This window comes from Eublepharis macularius, chromosome 1, assembly GCF_028583425.1.
Source record: "Eublepharis macularius isolate TG4126 chromosome 1, MPM_Emac_v1.0, whole genome shotgun sequence".
Taxonomy (NCBI): domain Eukaryota; kingdom Metazoa; phylum Chordata; class Lepidosauria; order Squamata; family Eublepharidae; genus Eublepharis; species Eublepharis macularius.
In genome coordinates this window covers 27,585,793-27,606,722 of record NC_072790.1, presented here as the reverse complement: position 1 = coordinate 27,606,722, position 20,930 = coordinate 27,585,793, and the positions used below count along the sequence as shown (strand labels likewise).

The 20,930-nt window shown below is 46.4% G+C and overlaps 1 protein-coding gene across 2 annotated transcripts in view; it reads right to left on the bottom strand.

The window, feature by feature from the left end:
• Positions 1–2,452: 2,452 nt before the first annotated feature.
• ADGRF4 (adhesion G protein-coupled receptor F4) overlaps positions 2,453–20,930 on the bottom strand; it is a 29,962-nt gene continuing 11,484 nt past the window's right edge. Inside the window, exons 4-10 of one of the 2 annotated variants that reach the window (XM_055000953.1) lie at positions 17,712–17,866; positions 12,739–12,972; positions 7,715–9,073; positions 5,666–5,707; positions 5,519–5,557; positions 4,180–4,234; positions 2,453–3,770 (exon numbers count right to left, since the gene is read on the bottom strand). In XM_055000953.1, coding sequence (XP_054856928.1) covers positions 4,196–4,234; positions 5,519–5,557; positions 5,666–5,707; positions 7,715–9,073; positions 12,739–12,972; positions 17,712–17,866 — 1,868 coding nt within the window. In that variant the 3' untranslated portion in view covers positions 2,453–3,770; positions 4,180–4,195. The remainder of the gene's footprint in view (positions 3,771–4,179; positions 4,235–5,518; positions 5,558–5,665; positions 5,708–7,714; positions 9,074–12,738; positions 12,973–17,711; positions 17,867–20,930) is intronic. The other variant, XM_055000961.1, reaches the window with a different exon arrangement.

Sequence of the window (20,930 nt, the reverse complement as noted above, 5' to 3'; positions counted from 1 at the left end):
GAAAATAGGGCTGCAGGCTGATTTTAGGTTTATTTTTCCCTCAAGATTGTTTGACCAAAGAAGTCTCTCTTTCTCTTCCCCCCTCCACACACATACACTTCCAATGGGGTTGGAGCCATTTCCCCATATATAGATCAATTTCCCATAGATGTGAGGAAAACTTTTCCTCTAGGCCGAAAAGATGGCCTTCCTCTCACACGTACACATTCCCAGAAAAGGTTGAAACCTCAGAGTTCCACCTGCCTGAAGAGACACCCCAGGGGCAATCTTAGCCAATGAGCCACAGGGGCAGCTGCCCTGGACCCCATACTGGTTGTGCAACCTTCCACAGCCCCCCACACTGATGGAAGAAGAAAAAGAGCAGGCTCCCAATGCCACCACTCGAACCCAGGCTATCTGGGGCTTGAGCAATTGTCTCAGTAGCAGACACTTCTTGCTCTATCTGAGATGGTAGGCTGCAGTGCCAGCAAAGACTCCAACCTGCCTCACATGAGGTGAGGACTGCTCCTTGTTTGGCCCTGGCATGAGGGAAGTGGTGGTAGAGGGGCTGAGGGGGCTGTGATTCTTCTGAGGCCCCATCCTGGACTTTTGGCCCAGAATCACGAGGACCACCTCTGAGCCACCCAAGGGTCATAATGAGACTGAAAAGAGGGTTGACAGGGATATTAAGCTTTGCCCCCAGCCCCACAAGTGACGAAGGAGTCCTGGCCAAATGAGAGGGGGTGGAATATCTCTCTGCAAAGCTTGGCTAGCCTGTGCTCCAGATAGGCAGGCATGCACGCCCCCGTTCTAGTGGAAGTTTTTTCTAATACCAGAGAACGGGGGGTTAACAACAACAACAACAACAACAACAACATTCGATTTATATATCACCCTTCAGGATGACTTAACACTCAGAGCGGTTTACAAAGTATGTTATTATTATCCCCACAACAAACACCCTGTGAGGTGGGTGGGGCTGAGAGAGCTCCAAGAAGCTGTGACTGACCCAAGGTCACCCAGCTGGCTTCAAGTGGAGGAGTGGGGAATTAAACCTGGCTCTCCAGATTAGAGTCCTGCTGCTCTTAACTACTACACCAAACTGGGTTCTAAAACACTCACTGCATCCTCAAGCGCTTGGCCCTGAGAAAGAAAATCCTTGAGAGGGTGGTGTACTGCCTGGGATAGCTCTTGTCATGGATGGTGGGTGTGTTATCCGAGGTTTGTGAGTTGAGCAGTTCTTGGCCACCATTTGGCAGGGACACTTCTCTTGGCCTACAATCCTGTTGGGGGCATCATTTAGCAAGGAGTGGACAAAATCAGCAATTGTGTCACCATGTCCCTTTGACCAGGTAATGAATGGGAGGGGAAAGCCACTTGTTATTGGGAGGGGAATTTCTTTTTCCAAAATCCCCCTTTTCAGTTATAGCCATTCAGTCCTCGTTCCTTTTTAAAAGAAATGTTTCTTTTTAAGAGGGGGGGGAAGCAATGCACTTTTTTGTAACTTCAGTGTTTGCAATTGTTTTATGTAACACACCACAGCATTCTAGCAGACGGATAGGAAGGTTTGGGGAGTGATTGCCTGCCTCTGAACATCTACAGAATGAAATCTTGACATTTTGCACAACCTCCCTTCCTGCACCTTCTCTCTTCGAATTTCTCTTTACTCAAAACAGAATTGATTAGAAACAGACTCTAAATTCCTAAAAATAGGAACTGAAACAGATTGTTGGATTTCAGAGATAAATTGGGTAAACAAAAAATAAAATAAAATTTCTCATTATGCAGATGACTCCTGCTGTTCTGTCTCTTCTCTTTACAGTACTGCTGCTCATTTTCTTTTACTCCCCCCCCCCCTCCCACTCGGTCTCATTCTTAAATGGAGCTCTAGAGAGTGTGTACTGACCTGCTTTGCTTTGTCTAGGTAGAAAGACAACATGGAGTTTGAGGTTAAGGTCCCTCCTTCCTACCAAAGTTGCTTTGCTCTGTCTACCAGTCCTGTTTTCTCTGGGGCTTTCCCATGACATAAGACTACAGGCACGTGGATTAACTGAAGTTAGCTGGGAATCTAAACCATGGTTTAATCCAGGATTACAATCTCAGTTTGTGTGTGGAGGGGTACTTAACTCTGGCTAACCCATCTGCCTATATCTGACACTGAAGGAAGGCTGCTGGCCTCCAGGTGGTGGCTGGAGATCTCCCAAAATTACAACTGATCTGCAGGTGACAGGCATCAGTTCCCCTGGAGAAAATGGCTGATCTGGAGGATGGACTCTTTGGCATTATATTCCACTGAGGTCTCCCCCCCTCCAAATCCCACCCTCCCCAGGCTCCACACTCAAATCTCCAGGGAATTCTCAACCCAGATCTGGCAACCCTTCCCTGAAGAGCTGTGAGTAAATAAAACTGACCTCGAGGGTCTGATTCAACACGAGGCAGCTTCATGTGTTCAAATCAACCACAGAGATTTTATACAGAAAAATTTATTGCAGTTGAGCAGATGCATGCCCAGACTCAAATACTTGAGAACTTTTTTTACATTTCAGCATGAATGAAACAATAATCTTAGCGATACTAAGGCAGGGCCAGTTCAAAGGTCAAGTCACCCAGGAAACTGCTTGGGGCGGCACCACGAGGAGGGCATCAATGCACTACAACGGCTTGGCTCGTTTCCACTCACCAGCAGCTGCCAGGGCTAAGCAAAGCCCCTGCAGAAATGCCCCAAGGTAAGGTTGTCAGTCCCCCCGCTCCCACTCTCCACCCACCACCTGCCCCTGCTTACCTGGAAGGCAGGGGGAAAGGAGGGGGAACGCCTCCTGTGGTGCACTCCTGGGCGGGGCGGTGTGCACCCACGTTCCACACCGGGCTGGATTTGGGCCCCAAACGAGTTTGGGACCTAAATTGGCCTGCGGTTAAGCACAGGAGCTCTCTTCAGGGCCCTCCTGACAGCAGGCCAAATTGGGCCCGTTTGGGACTGAAATCGGCCTGCTGCGAAGTGCGGAAGCACTCCAGGGTCTGTTGTGACATCGCAGCAGCACTCTTGCGTTCTGGGAGCACTGCCAGGAGGGCCCTGGAGGGCTGCTGCGCTTCACAGTGGGCCAATTTAGGCCCCAAACAGACCCAATTTGGCCCACTGATGTCTTCCAGTGAATTGGGGAAAAAATGGGGGCCAAATTGGCCCACTGCAGGGCATGGGAGTGTTCCCTGGGGTGGCACGAGGCCCTGCATGATGATGTCACTTCCTGGAAGTGACATTATCACGCCGTCTGGGAGTGCATGCATGCTATGTCCATGCGCAAACGCTACCAATGTAAGTGCCAGGCCTCCCACCTCCCACCCCAAGGGCTTGACTTGGTTTCATCTCAAAGCAGCACAGGACCTCGCAGGAAGTGATGGGTATGACTAAATATTTAACAGAAGCACCTTGAAACAGCCTCGTTCTGAGGCTAGACAATCACACCTAACAGGTGTGAAATCCCCTAAGAGCACCAATGTTTCCTTCTCCTTGAGTAACTCAGCCTTGATGCTAGTTGGTTCCGCTGCCTCCACAGGCTTCCACCCGGGCTGCTCTCCCCTTCCACGCTTTGCAATGCCTTCATCAGACCCTGCTATCCACCCTCTTCCACCTCCAGCATTCCTCAGGTTCACTGTGTGTCCTCAACTGCTCCTCTTTACTCCGGCCACAAGGTGGACACTGAGGGAGTAGGAGGAGACGCACCGGCAAAATGAAAATGGAGCGACACGTTGATTCTGTATGGCACGGTGCTCATATTTTCCTTGGTGTGGAAGCACTGCAGAGAGAGAAAGAAAAGAAGGAAGGCCTGAGTGATGAAACATCTCGAGGGAGGGGGGTTGATATTTTAAAAGCACATCTTTCCATAGCCGCCTATGTGGTACATGGTTTGCCATACATTTTTTTAGAAAGTTTTTATGCCACATTTCCTGGGAACCTGCCCAAAGTGGCTTACAAAATGAAACATAATAAAAACATGAAAAATTAAAAGTTATTAATTGAAATCCAGAATGAAAAAAACCATCCCGAGCTTAAAAATATAGCTCATTGAACAACAGTTTTCAGACTAAAAGTACATTATAAAATGTTATTAAGGGATCAACTCCTTAATTTAAAAAAAAACAGAAATATTCTGGCTAGATAGGGGATTACCACACACAGCAAAGGGGAATTTTGCTTACACTCACTTTTAGATTTCATAGATTATTTCAGGTGACCACATGTGGTATCAGGTGATGGAATCTGAAATGGTGAAAAAAAACCTGGTAAAACCACCATCCCTTTCTAAGCAAAAACATTTTAAACATCCTATATAGATAAAGATTTCTTTTAGAAATACTGTCTTTCATGCAATAAAGCTGGAATCAGGATTTTCCAAGAGAATCACAACAAAGTGAATTTTCTGATTTGTGTCCCTTAAAAGGTGTCTATAGACTTTGGAAGCTTCTCGCCAGTAATAGATTTCATATCGATCATTTACGTTGTATAGTTAACTTTCTTCCTATATCATGGAATCCTAGCAGGATCCATGGCAGGTTTAGGTAAAGGTAAAGGTAGTCCCCTGTGCAAGCACCGAGTCATTACTGACCCATGGAGGGACATCACATCATGACATTTTCTTGGCAGACTTTTTGTTACGGGCTGGTTTGCCATTGACTTCCCCAGTCATATGCACTTTACCCCCAGGAAACTGAGTACTCATTTTACCAACCTCAGAAGGATGGAAGGCTGAGTCAACCTTGAGCTGGCTACCTGAACCCGGCTTCCGCCAGGATCGAACTCAGGTCATGAGCAGAGCTTGGGCTGCAGTACTGCAGCTTACCATTCTGTGCCATGGGGCTCCTATTACGGCAGGTTTATTCACCTTGAATTAAATCTGGTTCCAAGCTATTCAATTGAGGCAATTTTTTAATGTATGTTGGGAAGAAATCAATTAGATTAGTTTCAATAGATTTGTTATGATAGTCTTTCAGATAGGTGGAACATGCTCCAATTGCAACACAGGACACCAATAAAAATCATTTATGTGGGAAATACAGTGTATTTGGCTGCCTAGATCTCCAGAATTACAACTGATCTCCAGACTAGAGAGTTCAGTTCCCCTAAAGAAAATGGCTGCTTCAGAGGGTGGACTGGCATTAGACTCCACTGAGGCCCCTCCCCTCCCTGAACTCCACCCTCGCAGGCTCCACTCCCAAATCTCCAGGAATTTTCCAAGTTCTAACTCAGCCTTAGCAACACTAGCTGAGGCCGAAACAGTTCCTGGTATACTATGAACTTCACTCATGATCCCATTTCATGGTATACTAAATGACTTTACAAGGTTTTAGTAGCTTCTGTGCACCAGACTCTTCCTGTAAAGATGAATGACACATCCTTCTGTAACTTCCAGACAAGCTGTTCAGAGTTCATTCAGAGCCCATGCTGGGAGGATTGTATTCACCAATTTGGTAGTTGTCTATATATTGTAAAAAGTCCAGGTGACAATGAGAATATAATTTTTTTTTCAAGCCATGAATTGCTTACCTTTGAGGGGAAGAACTTCATCCGTAAACTTTCTCTTGTCTACCAAGATGGGAAACAGGGAGACAGAAATGCAAGATAGGTAAATTTATCAGACTTGCACAGGCAAATTTGTGCGCTCTAGAGAAAACATAGCAAAGAGTCCAATACCTTCCTGTCCAGAAGCGTCCCAAACAGCAAGATAAAAAAGCCCTAAATATATGTAAAAGGAAAACAGGGAAAATTAGGCTGTTGCTTAAAATGAACACTTACATTACATCCAGGACTTTTTTTCTGGGGAAAGAGGTGGTGGAACTCAGTGGGTTGCCCTCGGAGAAAATGGTCACATGGCTGGTGGCCCCACCCCCTGATCTCCAGACAGAGGGGAGTTGAGATTGCCCTCCGCAGCACGGAGAGCAATCTCAACTCCCCTCTGTCTGGAGATCAGGGGGCGGGGCCACCAGCCATGTGGCCATTTTCAAGAGGTTCCGGAACTCCGTTCCACCGCATTCCAGCTGAAAAAAAGCCCCGATTACATCTATGCTTTAGAAATACACTGGAATATACTACAATAGGACAACCTAACCCTTCAGCCATGTGTTCTTGTCTGCCATGGTTCTGCTGAGACTAGAAGGGCCTGGCAAGGGACAGAATGCAAATTCTGGGCTTCACTGGACTTGAAAGATCACAGGATGTAAAGGCCTAGAATACCCGGCACCACTGGCAATAAAATAGTTGGCCAGGTGGGAAATTATGCCAGTTGGGGGAACCCTGGTTGGAGATGCCATGTCATCACCAGCATCATGCTGATGTCACTTCCTGTGCACCCAGAAGTAACATCAGTGTGTTGCCAGAGAAGCAGTAGAGTTTTGCCTAAATGCTAGAGAGTCCCCGGAAATGCACTAACATCACTTCTGGGCACATGGGGAGTGATGTCACTGCCTCAGAATTCTGCCCATCTTCTGACCCTAAGTAGCACAAGTATTACTCAACATGATTTGTCCTGTGTTCTTAACATTATTCCAAAAGGTCTTCACACTCTTAAGTCTGGTACAAGCCATAGTCACACTCACTATTTCAAAGTTGCTGCTCTGAACAGTGGTGTAGTGGTTAGTGTGTTGGACTAGAATCTGGGAGACCCAGGTTCGAATCCCTGCTCTGCCATGGAAGCTTGCTGGGTGACCTTAAGCCAATTATACATCCTCAACCTAACCTACCTCACAGGGTTGTTGTAAAGACAAAATGGATGGGAGAACAGTCCCCATTGGTTAGAAAAGTGGGGTATAAATTAAACAAACAAATCATGCCTCCCAAAGGCACTAGAAGCTTGGATCCTAGGACATTGTTCCCCCCACTGTTCTCTCTGGTCATTGTGGAAGATTTTTTTCTGGTGCAGCATCTACTTTCTCTGCTGCGATCAAGATCAAAGTTTTTCAAGGAGTCTATACATAGCATGTAGATGTGCTAGTGGTAGAGGAAGAGAGCACGGCGGTGGAGGAAAGCCTCTGATGCAGCCAGAGAGAGTCAGTTTGGTGTAGTGGTAAAGAGCAGCAGGACTCTAATCTGGAGAGCCAGGTTTAATTCCCCACTCCTCTGTTTGAAGCCATCTGGGTGACCTTGGGTCCGTCACAGCTTCTCGGAGCTCTCTCAGCCCCACCCACCTCACAGGGTGATTGTTGTGGGGATAATAATAATGTACTTTTTAAACTGCTCTGGGTAAACACTCGCTCAGAGCAGTTTACAAAATACATTATTATTATCCCCAAAACAATCACCCTGTGAAGTGGGTGGGGCTGAGAGAGCTTCGAGAGAGCTGTGACGGACCCAAGGTCACCCAGATGGCTTCAAACAGAGGAGCGGGGAATCAACCTCAGTTCTCCAGATTAGAGTCCTGCTGCTCTTAACCATTACACCAAACTGGCTATACTTAAAAGATAAAATTTTAAAAAGGGGAGGGAGCATTCCTGAGGTGAGGTGCCACCACAGAAAATGCCCCGTCTCTAATCACCACCTGCCATAACTCTGAAGATAAGGGGGGGGGGGAAATGCAGGGCTTACTAGGGATATCTTAACTGGTAGGCTGGTCAGTACAGGAGGCGGTGCTTCAGTACCCTGGGCCCAAGCCTTAAATGTAAGAAACAGCCCTTTGAATTTTGCCTGGAAACAGCCCTGCAGATCTTTCAGAACAGGAATACAGACAATAGATTCTTCTGGGTTTACCTGGAACGCATTAAGCAGTGAAAATGTAACATGGAGCGCCAAAGATGCATCGTTAACAACCGTTGCCAGCCCAAATCCCCAGGTGAGTCCTAGCAACGGGGTCAGGAGTGCCACATTTTTGCTCACTCTGATCACTGTAACCAAGTCCTGTGGCTTTGAGCGGTTCCCGACAGAAGATCTTCCCGATCTGGCAATGACAACCAACACCACAATCAGATTGATGCCAATGATCAGGAGGGCTGGTATTATGAAGGCCAAGAGGGCTTTGGTGTGATGCCAGTTCAGCCAGCAGGCACCCTCTCTCAGGTAGCCTTTCCTCGGTTCGGTGATCATTACAGTGAGAAGCGCGATTACCAAAGGGCAGCCGTACCCAATGCCGAAAGCGGCCACCAACAAAGTAGACTTTCTCAGGTGCCAGAAAATGACTAAGAGGCCATACAAGATCAAGAGTCCCAATGCCAGCATCCAGAAAAACAAGGCAAGGTAGAAGAAGTGTACAAAAAATGTGGCGGCAACACACGTATTGTGGTTTCTAGGCATGTTGTTCACAAAGGCTGCTACAATGAATAGAACATCTGCGACTAGCAGGGACACCGCTATGTTCACCAGGCAGATGTGGCGCATGTAGGATATTTGGGTTTGGGTAATCTGATGCCAGACGACCATCTCAATGGCCAGGCACAAAACCAAGCTGCAGATGGAGACAACTAAGCCCACACAAGTAATGGTGTGCAAGGCTGCATTCTTAACGCCATTTTGGGACATGAGAATCGAAAACGATTGGAAGAGGAAGGGCTGGTGTTTGCAGCGGCAGATGGCAACGGCAGAACTCTCTTCTTGCAGGTCGCAGGCAGTTCCGTCCCATTTTTGATTCTTCGAGTGCCAGGCAACACACTGGGATTTCAGGTTTTCTGTTTTATTCATTTTTTCAAACCTGAGGGAAACTTCCTTAAGTACCTCTGGCAACGTTACTGACAATACCATTCCGTTCACAGAGATATTTTTCAAGAGGGTTGTTTCTATAATAGGCCCAAGAGTTGGCAAGGCAACGCTGATCGCTTGAGAATCTGAAGACAAGAGCCGGAGTCCTTCCGGGGGAAGCGAGACTGTCCCGTTGATGTTACTCTTTGAATTGTTAAACCCCAAGGAAAACGTAAAGCTCTTCTCCAGAGTGTTTTTATTGATTCTGGCGCACTTGGTCGCAATGAAACTATTGGATACATTCTGAGGGACGCGCAGTTTCCCAGCAAACGAAATCACAGATTCGAGCAAAACACAGCTGGCGTTTTTTTCGCTAATGAAAGCCCAGTCTGGAAGGAGGGAGCCGTTGAGAATGCGGTCAGCCATTTTGCTGAAGCTCTGCAACAGAGGAGGAAAAAGAGGCCCCGTTATTCTTCCGAGTGGGTTTGAGTGTCACATTTCTGCCTCACGCTTTCTCTAGCAAAATCAGGTTGTTGTTGAGCCATTCAGCCAGGGCTCATTTTGAGGGGGAATGCACAGGAACGCAGTTCTGGTAGTTCCCCATAGAGGTCACATGTCAGGTGGCCCTGCCCACCTGACTCTTGGCCATTTTGGACCCGTTTTGGCCTGGATTGGGGCCGAAATGGCCCAGATCGGTCCTCTGACGGGTGGTGAATCACCCTCCCACTCAGCAGCAGCCCGATCCTGACCATTTTGGGCCCCCTTTCAGCCATTTTCAGCCCCTTTTTGCCATTTTGGGCCCAATTTTGTCCCTGAATAGCCAGGATTGGGTCCAAAACAGCCAGGATAGGTGATGCCAGGGGGTGTGGCATATGCAAATCAGCTGTGCTAATGACACACTTCCGGTGATGTCAAGGGGCGTGGCATATGCTAATGAGTTATGCTAATGAGTTCCTCCAGCTCTTTTTCTACGAAATGACCCCTGCATACAGCAGTATTCCCCAACCAGGGTTCTGTGGAACCCTGGGCTTCCTCAGGACATTCTCAGGGGTTCTAAGAGAAATTGCGAAATGAATGAATAAATAAATTGAAATACCATGAAAAGTTTCCAAATATTCCTCTAAATGTCACTGTTATTAAAGTTATGTAAGCTCTCTCTCTCTCTCTCACACACACACACACACACGCACACACACACTCAAACAGCAACTCTTCACAAATAAATTTTGTTGACATTAATTTAGCAGCAATTGAATTGTGCTTCCCACCACCAACTATTTCTGGCCTGTAAACGTTTTCATAGATAGACATTCCTCAACATCTGAAAATTTAATTTAGGTGTTCCTCCATGGAAAAAAGATTACAGCAACCCTCTGAGAGACTCTCTACACGAGATCTCTTACATGAGGATGCTCAAGTGTAGGGAGACGCAATGTTAGCCAGGAAGCATAGTTCAAAAGACAGAAGCAAAGGCTCTGTCATTTTCACCTCTCTACACAGAGCCAGCAGAGATCACTCCTGAGAGGGTTTATTAATTTGACAGAGCCTTCAGGGGAGGCAAAGATGAAATTCCTGGAGATTTTGGGATTTTTTTTAGCAGGTTCTAATGCCGTAGGACTTCACCATCCAAAGCAGCCATTTTCTCCAAGGGGAATGATCTCTGTGGCCTGGAGATCAGTTGTAATTAATCCCGGGAAATTTCCAGCCACCAGCTGGAGGTTGACAACCGTAGGTCAGAAGCTCCATTACATGATACAGTTTCTTCTATATTTTCTTCTTTTCCCTTCTCCGTTTCCAAAAGCAGCATCTGGAACTGTTTGGATCCAAGAGGAGAAGGTGACTAAACTCAAATCTTTTCACAGGCACAATTTGAACTCAGGGGCTGGTGGTGCAGGAAACATCAATTTCTTGCTTGCAGAAAGACAGCAGTTGCAGCATGCAAACACGTCAGGTGGTGAATAAATCAGCCTGGGCTGAGTAAACAGATGCAAATGGCCGGGCTTTCACAGCCGTTCACAATCTTGGCAAGATTATTGTCCTGGACAAACCAGTTCTGCAGCAGAGCAGAGGTGCCACATCATAAAGTTAATGACAGCAATTGCCAAACACATCAGCAGCCCAGACTGCAGAATTCCTTCCCATGCTAGCCTTGTGCTTCTGTCTGGCTTTGGAAGAAGACGCCCTGCAACCTTTGACGCCGGGTACACTGTTTTGATGCTGAGTCCGGGTCCCGTAAAACTGGGGTGGCTGTAGGGTGGGGCCTAGAGGTCTTCTGAAATTACAGCTGATCTCCAGATGACAGAGGTCAGTTCCTCTGATGAAAGTGGCTGCTTTGGAGGCAGAAGTCTATGGCATTATGCTGAGGTCCCTCCCCTCCTCAGGCCCCACCCCCAACTCTCCAGGCTCCACCCACCACTCTCCAGGCTCCACCCCCAAATCTCCAGTGATTTCCCAGCCCAGGCTTGGCAGCCCTCAAGATGACAGCAATGCCGTTCTACCCTTCAAGGCAGCTTTGTGAAGTTTGTGTTGGAGTTGTGCTTTATTGGTTTGTTTTGTTGGCGTCTAGGTTGTCACCCATCACTGGCAGGCAAACCAGGGACCAACGGGCAGTCTGAGCACTCCGGCCTGGTGCAACAATGTCACTTCCTGAACTGACCTCATTATGCTGGCTGTGGGAGCACTCCCATGCTGTGCGCATGGCTGATTTCAGAATGGGCCTTGTGCAAAGCGCAGGAGCACCCCCGCAGCCAACACGATGACGTCAGTTCCAGAAGTGACATCATGATGTGTCACTCAGAAGTGTGTGTGGGTGCAAAGACAGAGACCCTCCCACCAGTTTCCAGGAGACCTAGTAATCCTATTGGTGGTGGACCTGTTGCCTATTGACAAATTGGGTTTAGGGCAATCTGTATGACAGATCAGATAATGTGATTTTTAAATAAAGTATTGTTAAAGCCAATATCTGTATCTGTTCTGCACTTCATCTTTTCTAACTTCCCACCCTAACTGAATAGAGCCCCGTGGCACAGAGTGGTAAGCTGCAGTATTGCAGCCCAAGCTTTGCTCACGACCTGAGTTTGATCCTGCTGGAAGCCAGGTTCAGGTAAACGGCTGAAGGCTGACTCAGCCTTCCATCCTTCCAAGGTCGGTAAAATGAGTACCGTAACAAATGTCTGACAAGAAAACGTTGTGATGCGACGTCCCTCCATGGGTTAGTAATGACTCAGTGCTTGTACATCTTTATCTTTACCCTAATTGTAACGGAACAATGGGAAGATTTACTTTCAATCATCTATGACGGGGTCCCCAACATGGTGCCCAGGGGCACCACGGCGCCCTCCGACACCTTTTCTGGCACCCCCAAATGCTTTAGAAAGTGGGTGGGGTGAGATGGGCCTTTTGTGCAGCAGGGCTTCTGATTGGCCATCCAAGATCTGATCAGCTGTGCCGATTTTGGAAAACGTTGCTTTTTAATTTTTTACATTAATTATAGTCCGCCTTTCGCACTGAGACCCAAGAAGAATTACATAGTAATAGTTGCATTGGCCAGAAGTGCCAACACACCACCAAGACCTTCACAATGTGATTGAAAGGAAGCAAGAAAATATATTTAAAGATCATTTTAATTTTAAAAGACATCCTGTTAAGCAGAGCTTCCACCTGAAATAGTGAAGATTTACTATTAGAGTCAGGGCTTTTTTTCAGTGGGAATGCGGTGGAATGGAGTTCTGGAACCTCTTGAAAATGGTCACATGGCTGGTGGCCCCGCCCCCTGATCTCCAGACAGAGGGGAGTTTAGATTGCCCTCCGTGCCGCTGGAGTTCCACCACCTCTTTTCCCAGAAAAAAAGCCCTGATTAGAGTTATGCATAAACTGACTCCCCTTGACACTTTTTGGTTGGCTCCACCTCCCATGGCAGCCATTTTGTGCACCCAACACCCTGTGCCAGAGTTTCAAAGGTGCCTGCGGGCTCAAAAAGACTGGGGGCCTCTGACTGACGGCATCCATCAACAAATCTGCTCATCTCTCCTCATTAGAACAAAACCAGCAGTTACAACTGCGCTATGCAATCGTTGGGTATGACCTTCTCTTATGAAACCTACCATTAATTTCTCAATGGTGACATTTGTAGATAAATTTATGGAAATGCTTCTTAGCAGCTTCACAATGTCAACAATGTTTCCTGCAACAGGTGGAGCAGAGAGGATGTCCTGGATTATGCAAGAGAAGTCCATGGGACACGGCCACTCTTCTCCTCTGGTTGTAGAACTATGGCTCGAATAGTGATGCATCTCATATTCTGGTTTTCCAGCAACAATCCGTGGCTTGGAGATCCTCTAGGAAAGAGAAGGACATTTCAGTGATAGTTTGCATTATGTGTAAGACACTAGAAGCTCAGAGACTGCATTATAACAACAACAACATTCAATTTCTATACCGCCCTTCAGGATGACTTAATATCCACTCAGAGCGGTTTACAAAGTATGTTATGATTATCCCCACAACAACAACCACCCTGTGAGGTAGGTGGGGCTGAGAGAGTTCTGAGAGAGCTGTGACTGACTCAAGGTCCCCCAGCTGGCTTCAAGTGGAGGAGTGGGGAATCAAACCCGACCCTCCAAATTACAGTCCTGCCGCTCTTAACCATCACTCCAAACTGGCTCTCAATCACCTGCTATCTTGACAATGAGAATTTGACTATTTTTTATTCAGTGGGGCATTTATATAAGGGTCAAATCCACATTACTCATTCTAAGTCGCATGTTCCCCGCATTCCCCACGCAATCCCGAGTGCCGGTCACATTACCTCATTAAACAGATGCATTTCATTCGCATTTCTCCCAAATATGTGGTCACAGGTTTTCAACGGGAGTTTCACGGTGGCCGTGAACGGGCCAATGCGCAATTTATGCGTTTTTTTAAAAAACCACCCCCTTCCTTTCTCTCTGGCCGTTCCGAGAGTTCCTATTGGCTGATTCAACTTGCAAGTGCTCCGTAGTCTGCAAAAGACTGTTTTTGACTTCATAGCATTGGATTTATTGATTATGCTGTTTCTGAATCAAATCTGGTAGTTTGAAAAATCATTTTGGGGTGAATCCACCCTCAGAACGGACTCGCGAAACTTCCTTTTTAACTGTTTTTTATTTTTTTTATTTTATATTACTGTAATATCGAAATTATGAAATATCGAAATAATGACACTCCAAGGAAGTGAAACTTCAGTAAAATTCAGGCACTGAACTGTCCTGCATAGGAAATGCCCACGAAAGCTTCCCACATGCTTCCAAATTTCCAAAAAAGAAACGGGAGAGAGCCATCAGTGCTGTCAGGGGGGGAAAGAGAGGCATCATTATCTTCAATGATGTTTCTTTATAAGGCAAGATCGAAATAACGGAAAAGTGCGCTCAAAATTTTTTTAAAAAATGGGCGGCGAAAAAAGATCCCGCCCAAAAAAGCGGTTTTCGAGCGGCCGTGTGACCAGAGGGACGCGCGAGAAAGGCGGATTGGAAGCAGGAATGTGAACAAAGAGGAAAAAATCACGGATTGGAGGCAAACGGAAGATATCCGATAAACATGCGGGTAATGGGTGAATGTGGATTCGACCAAGATGGGTTTCCATTTTTAAAGACCTTCAAAGCAGCGGGGGAAATGAAACCAAGTTCAAAATCAACAGAAAAATTGCAGCAGCAAAAGACTCTGAACACATTCTGATGAAATTCAGGAAGAGAGCAGAAACCATCAGTCCATAAGAAAGGCCTTGGCGAATAAAAAGGTTTTAGACAGGTTCCAAAAGGGAAATCACACAGGTGTCTTGCTGTCGTGGCCTCTGAGTCCTCGGAGGATGAAGACCTCGGGGAGGACGACAGGAGTGGGAATACTCCAAGCTCCTCCAGCGTCAGCTGCTTGGAAAACCAGCAGGGACTGGAGCAGCAGGAATCCCTGCCAGAGCAGGTTGAGGAATCCAGGGCAGACTCAGGGACAGAAGCTGCCCCTGTACCTGCATCAGCTCCTGAGACTAGGGCAGCATCCCCACGTAGCTCCCCCGAACCTGATAGGCAGCGCAGAGGGAGGCAGCGGCTTGCTGCACAGGAAAGGAGGTGAAGTGCAAGGCTTCAGGCACTCAAGCAGCGTCGGAACGACCTTGAGTTGTAACAGAGTGCAGCCCCGTCCTGCAGGTGAGAACTCTTAAGCCAGGACGCCCTCTCCTTCGGTGCAGAAGACCCGCCCGGTTCCACTGCAACTCCATTCTGCTCTGACTGCTTTTCGGCTCTGACCCCCTGCATTCGGCTCCTTGGACTACGCTCCCGGCTCACTCCCTTATCGGCTTGTTTGAACTCGGACTGCTGGAGAGGCTCGTGGCTGTCTCCCTGCCTGCATTCCAGCACACTTGCTGATCTGTCTGGGAAGAGAATCCATAAATGGCGTGCCATTAACTCAGAAGGTCACCTTTCTGCATGCGCTCGGAAGGAGGGGAAGATACTATAAGAAGAAAGTGTGGTGCAGGTCTTACAAACTGAGAAGGTTTGTATGGGAGAAGGCAGTCCTTCAAGCATCCTGGCACCAAGGTGTTTAAGACAGGTGTGCAAGGTATTAGGCAGGTGTGGACCCAAGCAGTGTGCAAAAGGTTCTTTTTTTAAAACAAAAGGTGGTGGAAAGTGCTGTCAAGTTTCAGCCAACTTAGGGCACCTTGTAGAGTTTTCAAGGCAAGAGACATTCAGAGGTAGGCTGTGTGCCATTGCCTGTCCCTGCGCAGCGAACCTGGATTTCCTTGGTGGTCTCCCATCCAAGAACTAACCAGGGCTGACCCCGCTTAGCTTCTGAGTTCTGATAAGCTCAGGCTAGTCTGGGCAGTTTTAAATAATGAGTTAGATCTGGTGATCAACTATTGATGCCTCTGTTTTGTAGCACCAAGTTAGAGCTGGTTTTTTAAAATTATTTCTTTTATGAAGCGTTTGAGCCAACGACAGTCATTTTTCCAATTAGTTATACCTGCCTTGTTTCATTTACAACATTAGATGGAGATTTGACAGCGCACACGCGTGCACACGCACACACACGCACACACTCCTTTTCAAGAGAGACACTGAGAAAAAAAAACAGGCTCAGCTATTCCAGCTGCAATATGGTAAAATCAGTCCTCTAAGAACTCTACAAAAACCATCTCAGTAAGCTGGAAAGGAAGCATATTGTAGTGGTTAGAATGTTGGACTAGGATCCCAGAATCCCAGGTGCAAATCCCCTCTCTGCCACAGAGGCTTGCTGGGTGATCTTAGGCAGGGCTTTTTTTCTGGGAAAAGAGGTGGTGGAACTCAGTGGGTTGCCCTCGGAGAAAATGGTCACATGGCCGGTGGCCCTGCCCCCTGATCTCCAGACAGAGGGGAGTTTAGATTGCCCTCCGTGCTGCGGCGTGGAGGGCAATCTAAACTCCCCTCTGTCTGGCGATCAGGGGGCGGGGCCACCCACCATGTGACCATTTTCAAGAGGTTCCGGAACTCCGTCCCACCGCGTTCCAACTGAAAAAAAGCCCTGATCTTAGGTCATCACACTCTCTGTGCAGAACCTACCTACCTCACAGGGTTGCTGTGAGGATAAAACAGAGGAGGGGAGAATGACGTTGCAAGCTACTTTGGGTCTTCACTGAGTAAAAATACCAAAGTAAAAGGATATCCTTGCACCTTTTACAGAATCTTTCCTGCCATATGGTTTCCAAGCTCATTTCTAATTGCTGCTATTGACTTATACAGCCCCAAATGGCTGGAGAACAGAAGGGACTTCCTTGCTATGGGGGGGCTACTTCCAGGTGGGAGCATGGATACAAAAAAGTCAATGACTTCTGTATATCCAACGAAAACTCCCAGAATCTTCTGGTCAAACCTCAGAGTCTATATTCCTTTCACATCTCTGATACATTATTGCCAAAAATAAAATATCTGAATAAGAACAGTTCGTTTTTAAATGCGGAAGTATTTCCCCTCTTCTAACGAACACATGCCCTTCAAAAAAGTATTCTTCCAACCTAAAGCTTCCTGCCACACTCAACAGTTACAGAAACGAAAAGGAGGAAATTTCCAGGATTGCATAAAAATATAAAGATCTTGGGAAAACCCTCCTGTGGACAGAGTTTGGCGGGTGAGCAGAACAATGATTACTTTACTTAGAAATGTTCCTGTTCAGGAAGTATACTGTTCTTTAAATGGAAGCATCACGTATTTAAAGGCTGTCAGGTATTGCCAGGTAATTCCCCAAGCACTTTGCTGCATCACTTGGGTGTATGAGTTAAAGTTACTTTATTGAAGAGAAATACCAGTATCAAGATGTTCAGACAGGGTCATTAGCTGGAATGGCTTAGGGTTGCAAAACAAGGTTAATTATAGGACATAGCGCCCCCCCCCAGTGGAGGAAAATGTCTGTTAGGATTTTGGCACGCAGAGTCTGGGAAGAAGGGAGGAGGGAAAGGATGAGCATTACTCAGTCTCTCAGAAGTTTGGTGTAGTCTCTGCTGTGCTCCAAGGTCACTCTCTCAGGCCTTCCAGGAAACGGTTGCCAAAACACCTGCAAGATAAGCTCCTAGCAGTTCTTGTGCAAAACAGGGTTTACTCTGCATGTTCTCAGAGGCATGGGCCGTTTTCACACTGCTTACCTTCCCTCGCAACGACCTGGAACATCGCACACAAAACGCGGAAGATCGTGATTTCTTGCGCAAGATTTGCACGATGTCATGCAAATCTCGCGTGAGAAAACGCGATCTTCCGCATTTTGTGCACGATGTTCTGGGTCGTTGCGAGGGAAGGTAAGCAGTGTGAAAACAGCCATAGTAATTCAGCTAGCAAAATTCATGACAGACACAATAGGACATATAACTCATGGCAGATGTGCTGGGGCTTATCTGACAAAGGCCTGCTTTGGAAAAAAAAATACTTAGCTGGGACAAATCCATGTGGGGCAGCGCACCCTCTGGCTTCATCACAGCCTTGAAAGTTAGTGTGAAACTTAGAAGTTTAACCAGCAGAACTCTCTCCAGAACCGTGAAGGCTGTGAAAACAACAGACTAGTATATCAGCACTGTAGCACGCACCTGGAGGAGGGATTGGACATCCAGACTGGAACACGTCTCTGTCGACTTCTGCCACTGTCCTGCCAGGCAAACAAAAGTCTTGTTTCCGTGGAAGGGGTTCTTGCAGGGCTCGCTGCATTCCTGTCCACCAGCACGACAATTACCCACACATTCTTCTAGAAACATACAACAATGTTAGCGGAAGACGATGCCAGTGATTTGAAGGTTAGCACCATTACTGAATTTTGCCTCGTTTCATTTTATTCGCTTCATTTGTACCCCCACCTTTCCCCCTAAAAGGGACCCAATGCACTTTACATCGTTCCACGATGTTATCATCACAACAGCCCTGCGAAGAAAGTTAGGCTGGGAATGTGTGAAGGGCAGAGATGGGATTTGAACCTGGGTCTCCTAGATCTTAGCCTGTAACCACTAGGCAACACTGGTTCTCATAATACTAGCCTGTTTTCACACTGGCTTCTGGCTCCTTTCAAATACAGCTTGCCATCTCAAAGGGACAGAAACACTAGATACTGACTTGAAACATTCTGCAACGTGAGAACTATTTTAGTTTTTCTGCACTGGCAAGACATTTTCTAATTCATTTTTATTTGATATTACAGCTCCGTAGAAGGTAAGCCTTAGAGCTGAACGGTTTTTCCTTCACGAGTTCTCCATGGAGCCAATCCCAACTCGCCCAGACACACAGCAGCTCTGGGGAATGGCTTGCATGAAAAAAAAGAGTCCAAATGGGCTCAGAAAGCTGCCATTGATCAGGGCTAAACTTACAGCCCTGATCAGAGATAAAACATTGGCCGATTCCAGACGGCCCTCTGCCTCCCGAAACGTTGCGCGTCGTCGCGCGGAAAACGCGAAATATCGCGTTTTCTCACGCGAGTTTTGCGCGACCTCGCGCAAAACTCGCGCGAGAAAACGCGATATTTCGCGTTTTCCGCGCGACGACGCGCGACGACGCGCAACGTTTCGGGAGGCAGAGGGCCGTCTGGAATCGGCCATTGTCTACCTTTATGATTAACTGGAAACCGCGTATTGACTTTCTGCATGAGATGAGGAAAAATGAACTGATGATTTGTGGTTTTGTTTTCTAACAAGATAAATTTGGGAAGATTAAATAGAAGAGGGACAGTATTGAAAAGGTAAATTTTGGAGATATTAAAACTAAAAGTGTAATGTTCGTTAAAATATGATAGGTGTTGTAGAGAAAAATGAAACGTATTATTTTTCTTTCTTATTCTCAATCTGTGTTCTTCTTTTTCTCTTTGTATTCTTTTTTCTTTACTTTCTTTTTCTATTTCTCTGCCCTTTTTACTGGGCTTTTAACCTTATTAATAAAATAAAAAGCATTCCTAAAAAAAAGAAAAAGGAAAAAAAAAGAAAGCTGCCGCTAGAGGAAGGAGCACTTCTGCCTTTCTCCCAAACTTTTTCCCTCTGTCCAAAAACAGAGAAGGGGGACAGTTTTCCATTTCTGCTGTCTCATGTGCACAAAATACCTCCACGTGGAGCAAACGAATGGGAAACTCTCTCCCTCCCAACTCTCTTTGCATGGGGGAAAGTGGCAGCTTTCCGAGCTCGTTTGTTCTCTCCTTTTTTATGCAAGCCATTCTCCCGAGCTGCTGTGTGACTGTGCAAGCTCAGATTGGCTCCATGAAGAACTCATGAAAGAAGTAACGTTTAGAGTGACCCTTAGTTGGTGACCAGTTCTACAGAAATTAGCAGTATAAGACTGGTTATGGCAAAAATGCACCAATACTTCTCGCACAATTACTTTTGCAAACCATTTGGCATCAGCCAATATGGCTGCATTAACTGTTCTTGCTCTAAGAAGGATATTGTGTAACCTGAACACACAACTTGCCAATTCCTGTCTTTTCTTACTTCTGTAACGTTGTCAGTGCCAGATGCATGTGCTGCTGGCACATACATTTAAGCACAGCTGAAATGGAACCGATTTAATACTGCAAGCAGCTAACACAGTTTAAAATAACATTCTGTAGCATTGTGGTACGATTGCCATCTCCTGCATGTGATGCCGTTGCATCTGCCCTAAGAAGATGCCATTTTTCCCAGGGGAACTGGATCCACAGATCTGGGCATTGTTAAATCACTTGCCAGTATTGTATCTCTGAATCCATGGTGCTTAAAGAAAGCAATGGGAGTGGGGGGTGGCTGTTTCCATCTTACTCTGTTTGCATACTCCCCAAGGACATCTTGTTGGCCAGGGCTGAAGACAGAATGGATCGTCCATCTGATCCATAGGCCATTTTGTACTGTTACTCTCAGTGCAGACTTGACGTTTGTTGAGAGAAATGGGGCTACAACAACAAAATCAGGCATTCCTCAAGATGACCTGAGTGGCCTACCCAGGCTTGCCTATTAGGCAACTCCCTATTTTCCTATAGGTCTACACATGTTTAGGATGAAAACAATATGGAGTTCTATCCAAATCCACACAACTTATTCTTCATGCAAGGTTAGTTAGAAGACAACACACCACTCTAAAAGGCAGTATCTGCACAAATCAAAACTTTGCCATGCACTCCTGCAGTTCCGGAACGTTCCACAATTAACAAAGTAGAGGAACATTTTGGAAGTTCCATTACATTGATAGACTTTACCTGTTCATGCGATATAGATATTTATAGGAAGAGATGGGCATGAACCAGAAAAAAAATGAACTGTGCAGTTCGTGGTTTGTCACATTACACGAACCACGAACTTTCATGAACCTGCCCCCAGTTCATGAACCAGTTCATTTGGTTCGTGAAAACGTCACATCCAGGTCAGCAAATTGTCACTTCCGGGGCAGCAGAAGGTCACTTCTGAGCCAGCAGAAGGTCACTTCCAGGTCAGCAGAAGGTCTGCAGGAAGTCCATCCCCTAGGAAACTGATTCATTGGCGCCAGCCTGTCTGCAGTGACGAACCAAAGAATGAACCAAATGAACCAGCCTAAAGTTAATGGCGATTCATCAGAAATGGGCTCTAACGAACTGCCGGTTCACAAACCACAAATCGGCCTGGTTCGTTACAAACTTAGCTTCATATTTCAGTTTGTGCCCATCTCTATTTATAGTGCTTTGGGACATGGAAAGCATCATCATACATATTCTTCTTCATGATTTGGAACTTACAATTCTAAATTCAATGACTTTCAGAATTTTTCTGAATAACCCATTACACTATGAATATGGATCCAGAGGAGTTAGCCGTGTTAGTCTATAG